This window comes from Nilaparvata lugens, chromosome 3 (assembly GCF_014356525.2).
Source record: "Nilaparvata lugens isolate BPH chromosome 3, ASM1435652v1, whole genome shotgun sequence".
NCBI lineage: Eukaryota > Metazoa > Arthropoda > Insecta > Hemiptera > Delphacidae > Nilaparvata > Nilaparvata lugens.
The window spans coordinates 31,833,038-31,852,922 of NC_052506.1; the positions used below are offsets into that span (position 1 = coordinate 31,833,038).

At 32.5% G+C, this 19,885-nt stretch overlaps 2 protein-coding genes and 1 non-coding gene across 3 annotated transcripts in view; 2 read left to right on the forward strand and 1 right to left on the reverse strand.

Moving 5' to 3' along the window:
• The window catches only part of LOC111045975, a 65,513-nt gene extending 53,881 nt beyond the window's left edge, over positions 1-11,632 (forward strand). Inside the window, exons 3-7 of the mRNA XM_039423540.1 lie at positions 3,986-4,101; positions 5,295-5,432; positions 6,504-6,705; positions 10,729-10,932; positions 11,416-11,632. Coding sequence (XP_039279474.1) covers positions 3,986-4,101; positions 5,295-5,432; positions 6,504-6,705; positions 10,729-10,932; positions 11,416-11,504 — 749 coding nt within the window. The 3' untranslated portion in view covers positions 11,505-11,632. The remainder of the gene's footprint in view (positions 1-3,985; positions 4,102-5,294; positions 5,433-6,503; positions 6,706-10,728; positions 10,933-11,415) is intronic.
• On the forward strand, positions 3,479-3,551 carry Trnam-cau. Its single transcript has one exon. It is a non-coding gene; the product is annotated as a tRNA-Met (tRNA).
• Positions 11,633-12,234: 602 nt separating the features above from the next.
• LOC111045834 (SH2 domain-containing protein 3C) overlaps positions 12,235-19,885 on the reverse strand; it is a 46,923-nt gene continuing 39,272 nt past the window's right edge. Inside the window, exon 7 of the mRNA XM_022331313.2 lies at positions 12,235-19,245. Within this exon, the coding sequence (XP_022187005.1) occupies positions 18,857-19,245 (389 nt within the window). The 3' untranslated portion in view covers positions 12,235-18,856. The remainder of the gene's footprint in view (positions 19,246-19,885) is intronic.

Genomic DNA, 19,885 nt, shown 5'->3' on the forward strand with positions numbered 1-19,885 from the left:
TTAATAGAACGTCGTTGTATATAATGAGAGCGACAATATCAATTTTTAATCGTGCGTAGCTACTTCTTTAATAGTTAAAAATTTTAATTTTTTAATGATAATATGGAAAAATGATGATAAAAATCACTACTAAAATCTGAAATGACATTTGAAGAGTTGAAATTTCATTTTCTTTATAACAAACAAAAATACAAAATAAAATAGGAAATACTGCATTTAAAAAAAATTATCCAATAATAATTTTTGAACTATTAGTAAAAACGTCCTACCTACCCATATTAACTAGGTATTTTAATATCACTTCAGCAGACTTGAAATATCACTGAATATTAATAATAATGGTTATGGGTTTTGTGTTTTCTTTTATCAATTGTTTACATGTCTATTAAAATTTTTAGAAATATGATTGAGAACTTGAACATTTTTTGTCAATGGAACAATATATCACAATATCATATCATATTTCAAAAGTTTATTAGTAATTTTTTGGAGATACAGCTTTCAGGTTACGTCACCTAGGTACCTTTCATTTTCACTCGCTATTATCTACCATTTACTATTTCAAGTTCTAAAACTATATTGGGAATATATAAAAAAAACTTGAAAGAGATTATATCGAAGTAATAATAAAGATATAATATAATAAGTAAAGGCGAGCGATTTTATCCACTATAAGCTGCATTAAAGAATATAAATATTTGGAATATTCATGGCGGCAGCGGGAGAAAAGCTTAAAAATATTTAACCGCGATATAAATCCTATTTTCCTTAGAAAATTATACCAAACTCATCAGAAGTTCAAAGTATGTTTCCAATCGGTAAAAGACGTGAATTACAAATTTCCAATGCAATAAGATAGGACTAAATGTTTGGAATCTTAATGGCGGATTTGTATCAGATGCGTGACAGTAAATGGCCATACTGTGGGTAATATAGTTACTGTAGCCTAGGGTAGTGTCATCCTAGTTATCTAAGCAGTGCAATCATATTCTATATTGCAACAATACCGTATGCTATGTGCGATTGGAATTGGGATTTTTGTTCTATGGCTGTTTTTCGGGGTAGGCTACATCTACATGTACATCGTTGAGTGACGTTCTCTTTACAGCAAATAAGGGCATACCAATTATTGAAAACTGATCGGATTTTAATTTGGTCAGTTTAAACATAAGAATGTATCAGCTGTCATGTTCTCTTTATAATGGAGCCATGCATGGTTACAATCAGGCTTCCAGGTTTCAACCCCCTCCCCAATGAGCCCGATAGAGAGGCAAAAAATCCAAGATAACAACCCCTCATTCATCAAATTCCATTGGTGATGTCTATTATGGGTGGCCCAAAAAATTTTGACAACTCCCCCATTAAAAAATACTGGCTACGCTATGCAATGACTGATGATCAATGAAACAAGTCATAAAAATTGCAATTTCGCACAATTTGTAATAAACATTGATCGTAGTTCAATAATTGACCGAGCGAAGTGAGGTCTAAGATTCAAGTCGACGGTTTGGCATTTCTCTTAATGTTTAAATGTTAATATGTTTAAATGTTTAAATGTTTAAATGTTTAAATGTTTAAATGTTTAAATGTTTAAATGTTTAAATGTTTAAATGTTTAAATGTTTAAATGTTTAAATGTTTAAATGTTTAAATGTTTAAATGTTTAAATGTTTAAATGTTTAATGTTTAAATGTTTAAATGTTTAAATGTTTAAATGTTTAAATGTTTAAATGTTTAAATGTTTAAATGTTAAATGTTTAAATGTTTAAATGTTTAAATGTTTAAATGTTTAAATGTTAAATGTTTAAATGTTTAAATGTTTAAATGTTTAAATGTTTAAATGTTTAAATGTTTAAATGTTTAAATGTTAAATGTTTAAATGTTTAAATGTTTAAATGTTTAAATGTTTAAATTTTAAATGTTTAAATGTTTAAATGTTTAAATGTTTAAATGTTTAAAGTTTAAATGTTTAAATGTTAAATGTTTAAATGTTTAAATGTTTAATGTTTAAATGTTTAATGTTTAAATGTTTAATGTTTAAATGTTTAAATGTTTAAATTTTAAATGTTTAAATGTTTAAATGTTTAAATGTTTAAATGTTTAAATGTTAAATGTTAAATGTTTAAATGTTTAAATGTTTAAATGTTTAATGTTTAAATGTTTAAATGTTTTAATGTTTTAATTTATTTTGCAATTTCCATGCACTATTAAATAGGATGCAAAGAACTTATAAAAGCTTGTCTGGGCGCCTAGATGTCTTCTGGTTTTCTCGCGCTAAATTTCCGGAAAGCGTTATATCTTCTGGTTTTCTCGCGCTAAATTTCCGGAAAGCGTTATATGATAATTAAATCTTGTGTAAGCATGATCTGATCAAATAAATAGTTGGTGTATCAGTGTGGATGTGCATAATATGGTTTGGGACGTCATTCAGTTATAAATGTTATTTATTCTATTGATAAAATTTTTGTTCATTATTTGTTATTATATTCTTTAATTTTGTTATAAGTTTTGGAATTTTGATTCTCAATATTTGTTTTATTTTTACTTTTTTTATAAGTATTTGAAATCTTTGTATTTTTCATTTTTGAATTAGGTGGTATTTTTGTTGTTTGTATTATTTATTATTGCATGAGTTCTTATTATTTTTATCATTATTTTCTTCTTTCATTTGTATCTGTACAATTTTTATTTTTATGGAGACATATTTGGGGAAACCCGATGTCTGCATTGTGAATAAATAAATAAACTATTGATTGCGTGCAATATCGCATGCAATTAATAACTAAAATAACATAGTATTGCCTCTCGAACTTTCTCTGCTTTGAACTCGGGCTGTCCTGTTGAAAGTATGTCTTGAAGGAGATTAGCTTTTGATGTTAGCATTTTTGATACACCACCCCAACAGCCATTAGCCGTTTTCACACCGATATCTCGCCGACACGACATACAGACAGGATTTACTCTGATGAACAGTAAAAGAGGAGGCTGCGGTTTATACCAGCGCGAGGTCTACTGTTCACAGAATTACTATAGTGAGGTCCACGTTATAATGGCAGTGGGTAAAGATAGAAGAATAGCGATGCCGATCCTCTACATTAATTAATTATATTTCTACACTGTCAAAAACATAATTGGTATCGTTGTGAACCTAGAAAAGGATAGTACCACCGGCTTTGTCAAATGATAGACAAGGATAGCAAAACCAAAGTTGATCAAATACTGTCATTATAACGTGGACCTCACTATAGTGTAGTCATTGCAATTTTTTTATACTTTGAGATTTCCCGCCAGAAGTACTGAAGTACCTGGGGCACGGAATAAAATATACCAGTGTAGTGCTTCTCTACTCTGTGACCTGGTGTTACTCACGGTATTTAGATAAAAATCTTCTTCCATATACCGTGGTGTTACTGTGATCGGTGGAAACGTAGCAGAGACTCTCTTATTCAAGAATTGAATTTCTTACAGGATTTCTCATAGCCTCGGTAGCGCAGTAGGCAGCGCGTAAGTCTCATAATCTTAAGGTCGTGAGTTCGATCCTCACCCGGGGCACAATTTTTTGCTCACAAACGAATGGTTGATTAACATTGGATTTTTGTACCTCATTTTATAATCTTATTATCAATCTTACTCTCTGTCTTTTTATAAATAGACTACTATTATGTAATACATTTTCTATTATTCGAGTAGTTTAGCACACTAGTATCTGAAACTGTTATTGAATTTCACTCCAGGGTTAAAGCTATAAGACACTCCACTGACGATCAATATAATATTATTTGACGATCAATATTATTTGATTCGTCTACTCATATACTAGCCAATATAATTATCACAACGGAAAAAAATTCGTTGACGAATAGACTACGAACGTTAATAAATGAGTTTGAACGTATTGATTCACAATTTCTGGAAACATTCTTCAACTGATATGAGCTATGTTTGTATAGAATAAAATCAATGAGTTATAAAACGTGCTTTTTCAGGACCATATACACTGTTTGTGCCCACGGATAGAGCTTTCCGTGCTTTACAAGTTCAGTTAGGAGGACCAGATAAAGCTGAAGAAAAATTCAAAGAGAACCCAAGACTTCTAAGTGGTGTGAGTATACAGAGTTGCATACGATTCAGTAATACTCTGATCAGTTGGCATGAGAAATTATACCAAATAATATAATACTGACATGGAAGTCTACATTCACAGTCTACTATACACAACTAACAGTCTACATAATGGAAAAATAAATTTGATCTTATATAACTATATTGAAAAACACTTTTGAACGTTATTCAAAACACCAACGTTATTCATAAAAGAAAATAATGTGGATAATAAAGTAAATTTTGAGCATAAACCCATTAACTTATAGTTCCTTCTTTCTTTATGCTATTCATGTTATTATCTACGACTCATCAATTAATATTTCTTGTTCATCATGTTTGTTTTTCATGCAAATCGTAGTTCATACGGTAGGCTACATGAAAAAAGAACATTTTATCAATGTAATAATAGCTCACTAATACATTCATAATTTACGCTATAAATCTTTTTGTACGAGAATGAAATTACAAATAAGATTATAAAATAATTTTTAAAGCACTACTCTGAAAATGTACACTCTCAAAAATGGCATATGATAGCCCAAAAAAATGCCTCATCTTTAAAAGGAGGAATTCTAGTTTAGAGGCGTTCTAGTTCATTCATTTAAAAAATTTTATTCCTGAAAAATACATAGTATTTTCGGATTCTAAAATAAATGGATGAGAAAAATATTGATAAAACATATTACTGAATAAGAAGCATTTTTGAGTTTTGGAGTTTTTGTATCAACATTGAAAAAGTGCTATATTGTTTGTTGAATTGTAACTTAGTTCATTAAAAGTTCATGGTTCCAAAATAATTCGTAATAATAATATTACAAACGTAATATTTTGAAATATAAATAATCGTGAATAAGGGGAAAGATAGAAAGCATGAAACTACGCTGGTTTGGACACGTGAAGAGAATGGGAGAGGATTGGCTGCCAAAGAAAATGGAAGAGATGAGGATTGAAGGAAGGAGACCAAGAGGAGGACCGCGACGACAATGGAAAGACACAGTGGTCAACGAAGTGAAGAAGAGAGGATACAGATGGCGACAGGTTGAGAACGAGCGATGGTGGGAAGACCGAGGAAGATGGAGAGGCATTGTTCATACCCAGATCCGATTCGTAAATAACAATAGAATAAATTGAATTGAAAGTTAATTTGAAATTGTATAATTTGCTTATGAAATGTATGATTGTTGTGTTCAGTTGCTGCTGCATCACGTGGTGCCAGGCGTGTTCACAGCTGAGTCACTGCAGGACGAGATGACGGGGGTGAGTCTGGCCGGCACCCAGCTCAGGGTCAACACTTACACCACGCAGGACATCGAGTGGAACGACATCAAGGTACGCCTCCATACCTCTACCACACAAAACCATCAAGTCTCTCATCAGACTGATAAAATTTGTTCAATAGGAATTGATATTGTGGAATTTCTTCATGATTGAAAAAACAGTTTTTTTGTCACATCTTATGGAATGCTGCAGAAGTATGAGATAAACAACTATGATAGTTTGTGTCATCTTACTATAGAGTCATCGCAACCCAAATAATATCACTTTAGAAGTTTAGGTAGATTTGATTAGGTTTGTATTGAGTATCAAGTTCATTTTTTTCGATAATCAACAGCGAAACTCCATAAATTTATTAACAATATATCGTTTATTGAACCAGGTAAATAAGTTAAGAATAAAAGTGATGTTATTGGATAAATCTAAAAGATAATGATTCTTTCAAGCTACTATATGTTTTAATGTTTTACTGTATGGTATATACAATATTTTCAATTTTTGGTGAACTCAATCAACAAAACCTTTCAATTCACCAAATCATGTGGTTGAAATAATAATGTAAGGAAAAAGAAATAGAATTGTTTTCATTCGATCTGAAATATAACCAACACATCTTTTATTTAAAATCAGAATTAGCAACACCTAGAAAATGTGGAATACTCAACTTAGTAGATATTATACAACTTTTCAAGTCCAGATTTTATGTCTTCAAATTATTCTAATTGATAAATTGAATGATATTTGGAATTGGACTAAAGCAATTCGGGACAGTAATGATTGTGTTTAGAAGAGGAACTACTAACCTAAAAATATTACTCTCTGCTCGAGTAACTTATCATGCAACTTGTAAATATATATTCAAATATCACAGGCTATCAGTAGGTACGCATACTTGACATTTTTATTATTTTGTTTCTCAATTTCTAAGTCAGTATTTTATCATGTTACTAACTTCAGACTATTTTGAATCTTATCCGTTCATTATGAAGTATCATGCGCAGATGTACATTGAGTACCTTAGGACGGTACCTTAGGACCTTAGGCGTGGGATGGGCTATGTACATCTTGACGATTCTTCATCTTTATTTTCAATCTGTTATCTATAATTTGGTGATTGTTGGGCAGGTGCGCACAGTGAACGGAGCCAGACTGATGGCGGACAAGCAGAACGTGGAGCTGCGCCAGGGGTATGCGCATGCGGTCGACCGGGTCCTCTTCCCACTTCCGGTTGGTGACCTCCTGCAGACGCTTCGAGCCGACCGCGACGCCCGCTTCACACACTTCCTAGCCGCCCTCGCCCGATCCGGCGTCGCCAATATGCTCACAGGTAGGCATGCATATCGCTCATCAGTATTAATTTTGTTAACCATTCATCAATCTATCACCATTAGCCTAGTATCAATCTACTAAAGAAAATGGATTCAGAAGGTCATGGATTCAGAGGAAGGTCATGCTCAGACAATATTTTTGCAGTGAATAGAATAATTGAGAAAAGGCGAGAATACAATTTAGAAACCCACATGGCTTTTATTGATTTCGAAAAAGCTTTTGATAGAGTTGATCTCTGGGAGATTCTGTGGAAGAGAGGTTATCCAAGACATCTGATTAATGCTGTCAATACCGCGAAACAAAATCATTATAAATACAGGTAATAATAGACTAGATGAGATTACTATTAATCAAGGAGTAAGACAAGGGTGTAGTCTATCACCCACTTTATTTAACATTTACATTGACCACATTATCAGAGAATGGAATTGTAAGGTAAATTTGGGTATTAAATTATATGATGACGTTTACCTCAATGCACTTTTGTTCGCGGATGACCTGTGGATAATACAGAAAAATGAAGACACTGTACGAAAGTCAGTTCATATCCTGAATGAAATATGCAAGGCTTATAATTTCAGAATTTCTCAGGGGAAGACCACATAAGAGACAAGGATATACGACAAGAGCTGGGTGCTTTCAACATGAACGAGAAGGTAATATCATATTGCAACTAATGGAGAGAGCATGTCAAAAGAATGCCAGCAGAAAGGATTCCCTTGAAGATTCTGAACTACCACCCGAAAGGGAAAAGAGATATAGGTAGTCCTAGAAAAAGATGGCAATAGAATACATAATACGTAATAGCTGCTAAAAATTTTCAGTTTCATTATAGATTTACTGTATAATGTAAAAAGAACAATTTTAATTTTAGATTTACTGTGTGCTGTAATAGATTTGATCTATACTGTTGTGAGTCGGAACAGGCAAGAGCCTAATCCTCGATGGAAAGAAGAAGATCAATCTACTACTATGATAGACAATAACAATTGGGGACCACGAGTATTTTTCCAGGCTACTTGCACACATAGCGGTTTTGGACGGCCGATTTTTTATCAAACATTTTTTTCAGACACTTTTTTGCATGTTTCCGTTCAAACAATCAGTTACTTTGTTGTTATGACACGATTCTATTGAATAATAAAGTAATAAAAAAGAGATTCCTTCTCTGTAGTTAATAGTCTAATCTTTTGATCTCTCCATCTCACTGACGAAAAAAGCAAAGAAGAGGAGATCAAGACAATCAAATCCATACTGAAGAGTAATGGTTACAATAGTAGTATAATTGAAAAATCTTTGAAAAAACAACTGACACCTCCAAAACCTGAAGAAAAACTCAAGGAAGAGAAAGCATTTAAAAAAAACCGTCCCCCTTCCATACATCAAGGGTACCACCGATCGTATTGGAAGAATATTGAAAAAACATCAAATCAAACCAGTCTACAAACCTTTCCAAACTATTTCAAAATTTCTAAAGAAACCCGTCCAGAGATAAGAGCTAGTAAATCAAGGCGTTTACAGCATCCCCGGTCTGAATTGTGACAATACGTATGTAGGTCAAACAAATAGAAGAATATCAGCCAGGATAGAGGAACACAAACTGAGCATAAAAAACAAACAATCCACCTCAGCTCTTTACAACCACGAAAAGAACACAGGGCACAAAATAAACTTTAAAAATTCTAAACAAATAGCCTACATTCAAGATTTTCGGGTTAGAATTATACGAGAGGCTTTGGAAATAGAGAAACAAGGTAGCCTTAACAAAAGGGATGACAGTACAAAAATCTCTTCTCTTTGGAAAATCATTCTGAACACAACAAACACATCACAAAAGCCAGACACTTCTCCGGGAATTCCATTCACCCAGCAGCGCCAGGCTGAACATGTGGAGGAAGGAGAGGGGAGGAGGTACTCTCGGAACTCTCTATCTCTGATGAGTACTGAGTTATGATTTTTCAAAAATGAGTGAAATTTGAAGAAAAAATCAATTTTGATGAATTTTAGTTTCTGATCAACAATATCTTCCGATAGTTACCATTTAGATGTATAATTGAAAATCCCTCTGGGCGTATTTTTGTGCTCTACAATCTGAAATCAGGTAGAGCGCTCTATCTCATAAAGATTTCCAGGTACACCTGACAACAATGCTCCTTGTATTGTGAAAAACACCTAATTCTCAGCTTCAACCATTATCACCAACTACATAGTCTTCACATTGATATTTCGCACAATGACATAACTTCCTAAGATTATGTTCTATGAGAATCACCCGTTAGATGCACTTCATTTCAGTATTTCCTAGTGGAGAGGCGCGCTTAAGGGGACACCTCAAGGATCAAAATCTCAAACACTTATAACTTCTGACACAATGCTCAGATTTCATCGTGCTACACTTCATTCTTCTCGGCTCGTCAAGGCGGTCCAAAATCATGCATTATAAGTCAAATACGGTTGAAAAGTGGAAAATTTATTGTTGAGTGTACTGAAGCCCATATTCCAATACACGAAAAATGGCCAATTTTTATATTCAAAGCTATGTATCTCGGTAACCCCTTATTATAAAAATCATTTCTTGATCTTGAAATGTACAATATAATTTCCTTTTTCACCGGCTCTAAACGATTTATATGGAAAAATATTTTCGTAGAGTGAGATTTGATTGTTGAAAAAAATCCGGAAATTGTAGATATTTTTATCAAATCAACAGTTTTGGCAGTACTATGATAGGGAAAAGTGATTCAAGTTGGATTTTAGACAACTGAGCTTGTAGAGGGTGAATTTATCTACAATTTGGAATCAATCGAGAGTTTCTATGATGCATCAGACTCGTTTTAGAAACTCTTGATCAACAGTAAAATCACGGAAAAAATGTAAAAGCTGACATCGCCATTTTTGAAATCTTTGTAACTTTCGAATGGTATTAGAATTGGAAGTATTATTTATTGGAGTGGGTAGAGGGGGACAATTTTCACATCCTCACTAGATTTGGAAATTTTATCAGAAGACATGCAGCTTTGAATGTAGAAATTGGCCATTTTTTGTGTATTGGAATATGGGCTCAAGTACACTCAACAATAAATCTTCCACTTTTCGACCGAATTTGACTTATGATGCATGATTTTGGACCGCCTTGAAGAGTCGAGCAGAATGAAGTGTAGTACGATGAAATCTGAGCATTGTGTCAGAAGTTATAAGTGTTTGAAATTTTGATTCTAAGCGCGCCTCTCCAGTAGGAAATACTGAAATGAAGTGCATCTAACGGGTGATTCTCATAGAACATAATCTTTTTAACTTATGTCATTGTGCGAAATATCAATGTGAAGACTATGTAGTTGGTGATGATGAGTGAAGCTGAAAATTAGGTGTTTTTCCCAATACAAGGAACATTGTTGTCAGGTGTACCTGGAACTCTATATGACATAGAGCGCTCTACCTGATCTCAGATTGTAGAGCACAAAAATACACCCAGAGGGATTTTGAATTATACATCTAAATGGTAACAATCGGAAGATATTGTTGATCAGAAACTAGAATTCATCAGAATTGATTTTTTCTTCAAATTTCACTCATTTTTGAAAAATCATAACTCAGTACTCATCAGAGATAGAGAGTTCCGAATGATCTCATTTTATTTAGAATTTCATAGTCTAGAAAAAAGGCGAGAGCAAATTTTTCTGTCCGATAACGAGATTTGGCAGAAATAGGTGAAAACTGGAAAATGAGCCGAAAATACGAGGTTTTGGGCCACTCTGTATCTAGCACAAGGAAATTTTGCATGAAGAAATTGGTTCTGCACTTCTCTTATGTTCCCAAACAATATATTAAAAAATCAGAACTACAATATAAATTGCATGCACCAGTGTATATAGTGACTGGACTATTGATAAAACTATGAGAAAACTTTATATGATACTGTATATCCTTTATGACCTTTATCCATAATTCTACATCAAACTGTCTATTACATCATGAAGTATGAGTGGTTTACAATATATAGGACTTGAGTGGCTTTTTGCAGGGTTGAAAACGTACACGGTGTTCGCACCTGTTGACTCGGCGTTCAAGGCGGAGGACCTGCAGCGCATAGAGAGCGAGGGCGCTGCCAAGAGGTTCGTGCTGCGGCACCTGACTGCGGGCACCCTCTACAGCGCCGGCATGAGGTACTACCAGCTCAGGGACTCCATGGACAAATCATCGCATCTCACACTTTACAAGGAAGCCGGTAAGTAGGCCTACACATTATCACTCACCTTACGTTTCACATGTACCACACAGTCGAAAACCTAAACATTATAGTGACACTCACTTCCGACGCAGGATTCTTCCGCGAGAATTAAAATAATACTTCAGGACTTTTTATAATTGCAATTATTGTAATAATTCTCTACTGACTATCATTATTATATCCACTTTGAGTACATTATCAATAATATGTGAGCTATCATAGAAAATGATCGTTTTCCATTCATTTCAATGATAGTCATTTTTACAGTCCATTTTTCCAATTTATGGCGCTGCCACTATGGTATTTATATTCTATAATGTTAGAACGCTTGATTTATAGGGTACGGTAATCATTCTATGAAACATTCTCCTGTGAAATTAGCTGTGATCTGAATAAATTCAGAAATCCAAATATCAAGGAAGATATAATCATAAATGTGATGAATACCATTCATATTAAAAATTCAATTTATTTTTGCAGGTAATGTTAAGGTGAACTCAGCACATGTACTAACAAGGAACATTCCAGCCACAAATGGAGTAATCCATGCCATAGACGCTCTTTTGTGAGGCACAATATTTCTGAACAAGTTTCTTAAGCGAATATCAAAGTTGCCGTCTCAATTTTATTTTATGTTTGTAAATTTGTAAATAAATATTGTACTTTAATTTTATAAATATTGATGTTTTATAAAGAATGTTGTGTTTCTTTCAAGTTATTAGAATTCCAATTTTCCTCAAACGTTTCTGCTACATGAATCATGATGACTTGCCAACATTGAATACAGTACATGAAGTATTTTGCGTTTCAGTCGATGAACACTAAGCAATAATGAATTTATAATAAATATGCCATATATCTTGTAATCATTTGACAGCAATTAGTGTTCTCGCTATGGAGAGCAAATGACCATTTTTCGTGAGAGGAACTTATATCTTCCTTATAATAGTTCCCTGCTCATCTTCGCATAAATATTGTATTCCACTGCATTCATTGCCAATGTGATATAAGGATGGAGATATGCGACATTTGAAAAAACGACACCGGTATGCCTATGTTTTATTGTGGACACATGAATTCTCATGGAAAATGAGCACACTAATCGCACAAAACGAGATGATTCCTAATAAAAGGGAGAATCAGGGAAAGTAGACCATTAGGTACATTGGAAAGAATCAGTACAATGCCATAACTATTATCAGCTTGTTGATCAAGGTTGGTGCAACCCGACATTATAACAAAAAGATATTTGATTGCAAGAATGATTCAAGTTAACGTGATGAAAGAAAAAACATAAAATCAACAATCAATTATATATTTATATTTTTAGACATCAAATGACAAGGTTCATTATTATAAAACGTACTTGCTACAAAAAGTATATAATTATTAAGCTATTCATAACACTATTTCAAAGATTATTTTATTATTCATGCTGTTGAACAATGTTTTATTGTATTTATGAATTATTTTATTATATATATTTAATATTATAAGCAGTTCAATTTTACAATTTTTTATAAGTACACAACCTCGTCTATTAGGCAGTAGATTTTCCCACTTAGTACAAAAAGTGAATAAATTATAATACTTACGTGAAACTGTTAATTCATCAAGTATTTTTCTATTGAATTATGATATCATCTTACGGTTGCAAAATGATGCTAAATTGCAACCAACTACAGAACGATTCAGCTGGAATGCATGGAATTAACATTATTTTCAAAGTTTTTATTATAATTATGAGTTTTCGTAATTTAGGCTACATCGAAATGAGTTAGGTCACGGAATAAGCATACCAGAAGTAGTGCTTCTTTTCTCTGTGGTTAGGCTAAGATGTGTTACTGTTTTGGGTGATTTCATCATTTTCGAAGCGTAGTTTGGGATTTCTAAGAATTTAAGAATTTTCAAAGAATCATATTTTTGTTGTGTTTGATCTGTGGCATCAATATCATATTTTGAACAGAGTTATTAATTTTGTTATTTCAACTGTGAGTTATTGTTGATAGTTCAAGCTTTGAGAGTATCTTGAGAATTTCCAGTCCTCACTATTTTTTATGTTTCAAAATTGAGTTGATTACAATAATTAGTCTAAATATTTTGGTTCGGGGTCTTATTAGGATTGAAATAAGAAGACTTTTTAGCTCATTACATATGTTAATGGTTGAAGGCCTGCAATTTCTCATGTTATATATATAGTTGTTACCAGATTCACAAACATGAGGATAAAATTCTAGAAATTAATGGTACCGTACACTTTTGGTATATTAGCCCAGAAAACTTGAAAGGACATTTCATATGGACGACAATAATATTGTCAATGTTAGATTGTAAGGGAACAGGACTGATAGAAGTGGGGAGAAATTGCAATGTGAAGTAGGTGAATGATATTTGATATTTTTCCCTAAAAGAGTAATGATAATTTCCTCTATGCATGGCCGCTATTGGCGGTTAATGATGTTCCTGAAACAGTGAGTCACCAAAATTACTTCTTATACTACTTTAGGAAAAAACCAATAATCTCTAAATTCTATATTTTTATTATCAACTTACACATTAGTAAGCAGAAAGTAGTATCATATTTGGATCATTCGATCATCCTCAAATGGTCCCATTTATCTCGTATTCATCCTAATCTGTTATTGGCTATCTACATTTGTATTTGAAATATTTCATTGTATCATCCACTCTCCCTTGAAATGAGTTTGGAATATCCCCTAAGAAATTATAAATATCGGAATTAGTATAATTTTATTCATTTAATACATGCTATCTATGAAAGAAGACAGTAATTCTAACAATGTATTATTATAGGTAATATTGCTGATATATATTTATATATATATAATAGGCTACCTACAGTTCGATAAACCTCAAAAAATGTTGGAAGAACAGATTAAAAATGAAATCCCTAAAACATGAAATTCCAATACTTTGGGTATACGAATCAAGCTCTAAATAGTCTTCTTGATATAAATATTCACGTGAAAGTCATTATATTGACACTTGACATGATTCATTCTTTTAAAAGGTTCAAAATCAACATTTTAAGTGTCATTGAAAAAGTGATGTAAAACATTACCGTTCAATTCCAATAAGAAGTAAAAAAAATAGAATATATTTTGATGATCACAGTAATAACTCGAAAATAATAAAATATTTTATTAGTTATTATTACATTATCTTATCAGCCCTGCTTATTATATTATTTTAATCGATACTGAACTTTTATATCAATGCATCTCAGTTATGACATATATTTCATCGCTAAAAAATTGTTTGACTCAATGATCAACGAAATTAGCACAACCTTAGATCTATTCCGCTTCTTTCATTACAATAAAAAAATGAAAATCTAACCTCTTTTCAATAATTGCAATTTTTGCAGTAAATTTTACTATATAGCTCTATTATCTAGCACCTGGCATACATAAATTGAATGTATATTGAAGTATAAGTTAAATTTAATTTCAAATCAACTTCCGCTGTATAGTACATCTCTGTTATTTATTTGTGATCACTCTGATTGCCCGCAAGCAGTAAGTTAAGCTTAAAAAATCGTTTGTAAGTTTTATAATAATTCGTTGATGTTCAAATTGCTATCAATGAAACTATGAAAATTTTTATCAGAAATAATCTGGCAATCTGATTTTTATAACACCTTTGAGTTGTTTTAAATATAATCTATGAAGTACTTCTTGATACGAGTACACAATGAAAATCGACAATGATGAGTAACTAAATATAACTGTTACTGAAAATCTGAAAATATTAGGCTACTTGAAAATTGTAATAAACTACAAATTCTAGAAATATTAAAATATTACATTTTTACAATAACAATTCATAGAAATTATTTGGAATCAAACAAAAAAAATAAATGATATATTTCAGTCTGGAATGCGTATGTGAATCAATATTTGAAATACACAATCAACTACTACCGTACTTTTATATTAATTTATTCAAAGACACAGTATCTGGCAGTCTTCATTCATTGCACAATTATCTACTACAAAGTTCTATACAATAATGTACGTATTTCACATATTTACAAAATGAATAGTCACCAATCACAGTTATATTATAAAAATCACAATTGAAATATTGAATAATATAATAATATCAATTATTACATAATAACTCCTGAATAATAGGAAAGAAAATTTCTAAATAAGCGATAAAATCTAGATGATTACCGTTATACGTGCATCAATAAGGATTTGGTAGACAAATCTATTATTTCTAATCAATTATTATGTTTCTCTTCATTTAACAGCACGAGCATAATATTCTAATATTATAGTTATCTAGTCTCATCATATTTTGAACTTGAATTATTGATGACAGTAATGATCAGATTGAATGTCAGGGTGTTTGAATTACTGAGATACAATAATGTCAATATGATAGAATAGGTGTTTTTTTATAAAGTACGGTAATCAAGACTTGAAATAGAAGGATCTATATGGTATTGTAAGAGAAAATATTCTATAAAATTGATTGCACAGCCAAGAAATTTATTTCATAAATTTTTATCAGTGTGTATTGTACGTGTATCCCAACGGAATCTAGTAGGTAATTCGCTATATTGGAATATTCAAATAGGTAATTTCAGTTATTTTCATAAAATTAATTAAAATGCTCAATGATCTGGATTATTCACTGTTGAGAATCGATCAACTCAGAGTCAGACTACTTATTCAGTTTAGCTTCACATCCAATTATTAGTCATAACTTTTATAAAAAGCTTTGTAAATACTCTTAATGTGAGTCCATACTGTCATATTTTTTACTTTAGTAATAATTCAGCTCATAGAATAATAAAAGCTGAACAACCGTATTTACATTACCACCTCGATTAATTTGCATATTTGCAACATTGAATGTTTCTTGAATGACGAACTTCTGAAAAAAATTTCCTGCAATCTTTAGGTTACGAATCTATCGACTTCATTCCAATATTATGTTACAGCATATATTATAAAGCCAACGAAGAAAATCAATATAAATTCGAATAGTGGTCGACACTGAATGGGTTACAGAAAGGATCTGGCATTTTCATTTCATTTCAGATTTGTAAATAATATTCTACGAATTCCTAGATTTTCCTTTAGTATCTCAATACGATAATATTTTCACTTTTTTCTTACATAGTTGACACACTAAGGAATTGAAAATGAAATATTTGTATGCATGAGCATATGAAGAATAATTAAAAGAAAATAAATTACTAGACAAATATAGAAAATTTTCTTGAACAAATCTTATAATTGATTTTAAAATATTTTGAGTGATAATAAAAAACGAATTGCTGCATAGAAGTTAAAATTATTAATTGACTAGAATACACAAGCTTATAAATGTTAGACTAATTCCTCTCGATGTCAAGAAGGAAAGATTATCAAACTAATCAACTACAAATTAAAAATACAATAGCAGATACTTATGTACATCTTCTTTTCTACATTCTCCTTATACGATAACAAATCGTGCATTTTCAAATACAACTCATCCAGTATTAGGCTATATACATTACATCCAGTATTTATTCCACTGTTGATACTGTAAAATATTAGAAAAACACATTTATATTTTGAAGAGTTTAATATCTATCAATTCAATTTTCAGGTTAACAAGCTTCCACTGCTGTTCTTGTTGAAGTTAGTGTACCTAACAATGTTCTAAATTCATAATATCAAGGTTGCTCAAAAATGGCAGAGCCCGAAATCACATAGTAAAGCTAACAAAATGTTCCACTCCTTTATATTCAAGATCTTGGCAAATAATGTATGATTTTTAGATTATATTTTAGCAGTAGTAAGTAATGAGCATTAGTTTATAATAAAGATGCCAAAGAAGAAATAACGAAATATATAATTCACAAAAGAATATGACCATAAAAAGTACTATTGTAAAAATTCATACAGCTAATCGTTATGTTACGTTCAGTAACCATCAAAATGTTCAAAATGATGCGGGGTTATTTCCCTGAGTATTGCTCCAGATTAAAAACTATATAGGTACTGTATACGATACCGTATCTGGAATGTTAGCTAATTATATGTTATTTCTTTCAAGTAGATACATATTGTATTAGTATAATTAGTTGTTCCATATTCTTCATTTTCATAGAGATGCTTAATACTTTTTTAATTGAAAAGGCTAACGGTACCGGTACCGTTTTACTGATATTTCAAAAATACAACTAGTTTCCTAATCATATTACATCGCACTTGAGAATGTCATGATTGGCTGAAGCCAATAAAGAGAACTTTCATGAATATAATCCAAAGTATCACAGCCTGAATTATCATACATGAAAAATACGAACATCTCAAAACAACATTATTATTATTGAGGGAAAATTGTGCTTCCAATTGATTTTCAACTTGTTTGTGCTGTTTAGGTACCAACATCAATACATGCTGGTCATGATATTATTATGTTTGTATTTCAGGTTCCATGTTCAACGGTTACTAGTTGTAGTGGATCTTTTTTGGATCATTTTCATAGGTATGAAATTTTCATATGCTTATTGATTCATTGTGGTGCTCATTGACCGAGCGAAGTGAGGTCTATGATTCAAGTCGACGGTTTGGCATTTCTCTTAATGTTTAAATGTTTATATGTTGCGCATTTACGGCGAAACGCGGTAATAGATTTTCATGAAATTTGATAGGTATGTTCCTTTTTAAATTGCGCGTCGACGTATATACAAGGTTTTTGGAAATTTTGCATTTCAAGGATAATATAAATGGAAAAAGGAGCCTCCTTCATACGCCAATATTACCGTAAAAATCAGACTATAGAATTATTCATCATAAATCAGTTGTCTAGTGGACTATAATACTACCCGTTCAAATACATCAAACATCTTGAAAATTTATCTTTCCATCAACGTTAGTAGACATTTGACTATAATACAGTACTATCCGTTCAAAAACATCGAACATCTTGGAAATTGTATCTTTACAACGTTGTAGACAGTTGCAGCCAGACCTGATAACAGCGCTCACAATCACATTCCGGGACGACACGTCACGGTACGATAGGACAGAAAGCTCTATATTTATTTAGGATTTTTTCTAGACATCTTAAATTGATAAATTATTTATTAATTTTTGAGAAAACATAACAACAGATCAATGTAACTTACTGAGCGCGAGGTCTACTGTTCACAGAACTACTAGTTTAAAGACACTGGCTGTAATAAGAAACTGTGGTGTAAGTTTCCAGTATACTGGTAGGCCTACACGGGTGTACTAAATGCTATTTTTTCCGTCAATAAAAATATGCTCAAACATTATCTACAAATTATGAGAAGCAAAAGGAGAACGGTAATCAATAAAAATGAATTATTTGCAAATTATTATCATAGCAGAAGTTAGCAACAGTAGGCAGTCACCAACATCAAAATAATGGACATCTATGCCATTACCTCAAATAACACCAAACTTCTGTAATATTACTGCACGGAAGACAAGATTTTCAAAAGGAATAATTCTCAATTTTGTGAGAACGCAATATAAATGGTAAATACAAAGTTGAAATATTTTGCATGTTAAAAGATTCGAGGCTCCTTAAACATTGTTATGGAACGAAACTGAAGTAACATACCTTATTGATTATTGGTTATTATTACCACTTCAAAACTACTATAATATAGTGTGCCTTCAAGTCAGTTTTGAAGAGGATGGTACCGGTATCGACAATATTATCAAAAAGGTGCGTACAGATTTGAGCGTCACAAACACGCGTATTTCACTACTCATCAGCTGTTGCTAAGCGTATATACCTGTATTTGTACAGTAACAGTAAGATACCAATAGTATCAGCTGATGAAAACTGTACTGCACATGCTTGTGGCTTTCAAGTCTACACGCATCGAAACGTAATGACTTTCAGGTGAATTGAGCGTTCAAACACTGGTTCCTATGGCGGCGTTGTAGGGCTGTGACGCCGGGCTGGGCTGCGCCGGCGCAGTGGCTTGCTCGCATTTGAGTGACATGACGGTGAGCACTTGCTCGAACTTGTGGTGCCGCTCGGTGGAGGCGACGGCGGCGCCGCGACTGCCCCACAGGAACTTGAGCTGGAACTCGGTGCGGAACATGTCGAGCAATAGGTCGTCCACCTTGGAGTCGCCCAGCACAATCTGTGCGTTGCGCCTGAGCATGGCGATCGAGCTGCTGAACTTGCGTGCCGCCTCCACGTGCAGCAGTAATGTGCTCAGACCCGCGTCCGCCGCTGTCGTCTCCCATGGCGTCAGGCAGCTCAACTCCAGACTCGACTTGCTGCTCGTATCTGTGCCTGCAAGTCACATCCATCCTCATTACACATTCATTGATTAACAGTCAACAGTCAACATTGATTAACTTGTACATTATACTTTATCATTTTTCCTTCATTGATTAACAGCCAACTTGTACATTAGGTCTATACTTTTATAGAGAACTGAAACAGCGGTATAGAGAAGTACAGTATGAACTCGGTATAAGTATAAATTAATAGGTTTTACACGATAATGAATAGGCCTACAGTGTAATTAATTATATACTATTTATGTGGCAGTTTGGTATAAACTTACACTTATACTGTATTCATATCGTATACTTATACCGTTTTATTTATATTTATATGTGGATAAGGTACGGTATGAATCTATATAATAAAAGCGAAATGGCACTCACTCACTGACTGACTGACTGACTGACTGACTGACTCACTCACTCACTCGCATAACTAAAAATCTACCGGACCAAAAACGTTCAAATTTGGTAGGTATGTTCAGTTGGCCCTTTAGAGGCGCACTAAGAAATCTTTTGGCAATATTTTAACTCTAAGGGTTGTTTTTAAGGGTTTAAAGTTCGTCTTTTAGCATGTATATTCTTCTTCTCTTAATTATAATTGAAATTCCCATATCATATGTTACTATAGAACTATAATCTAG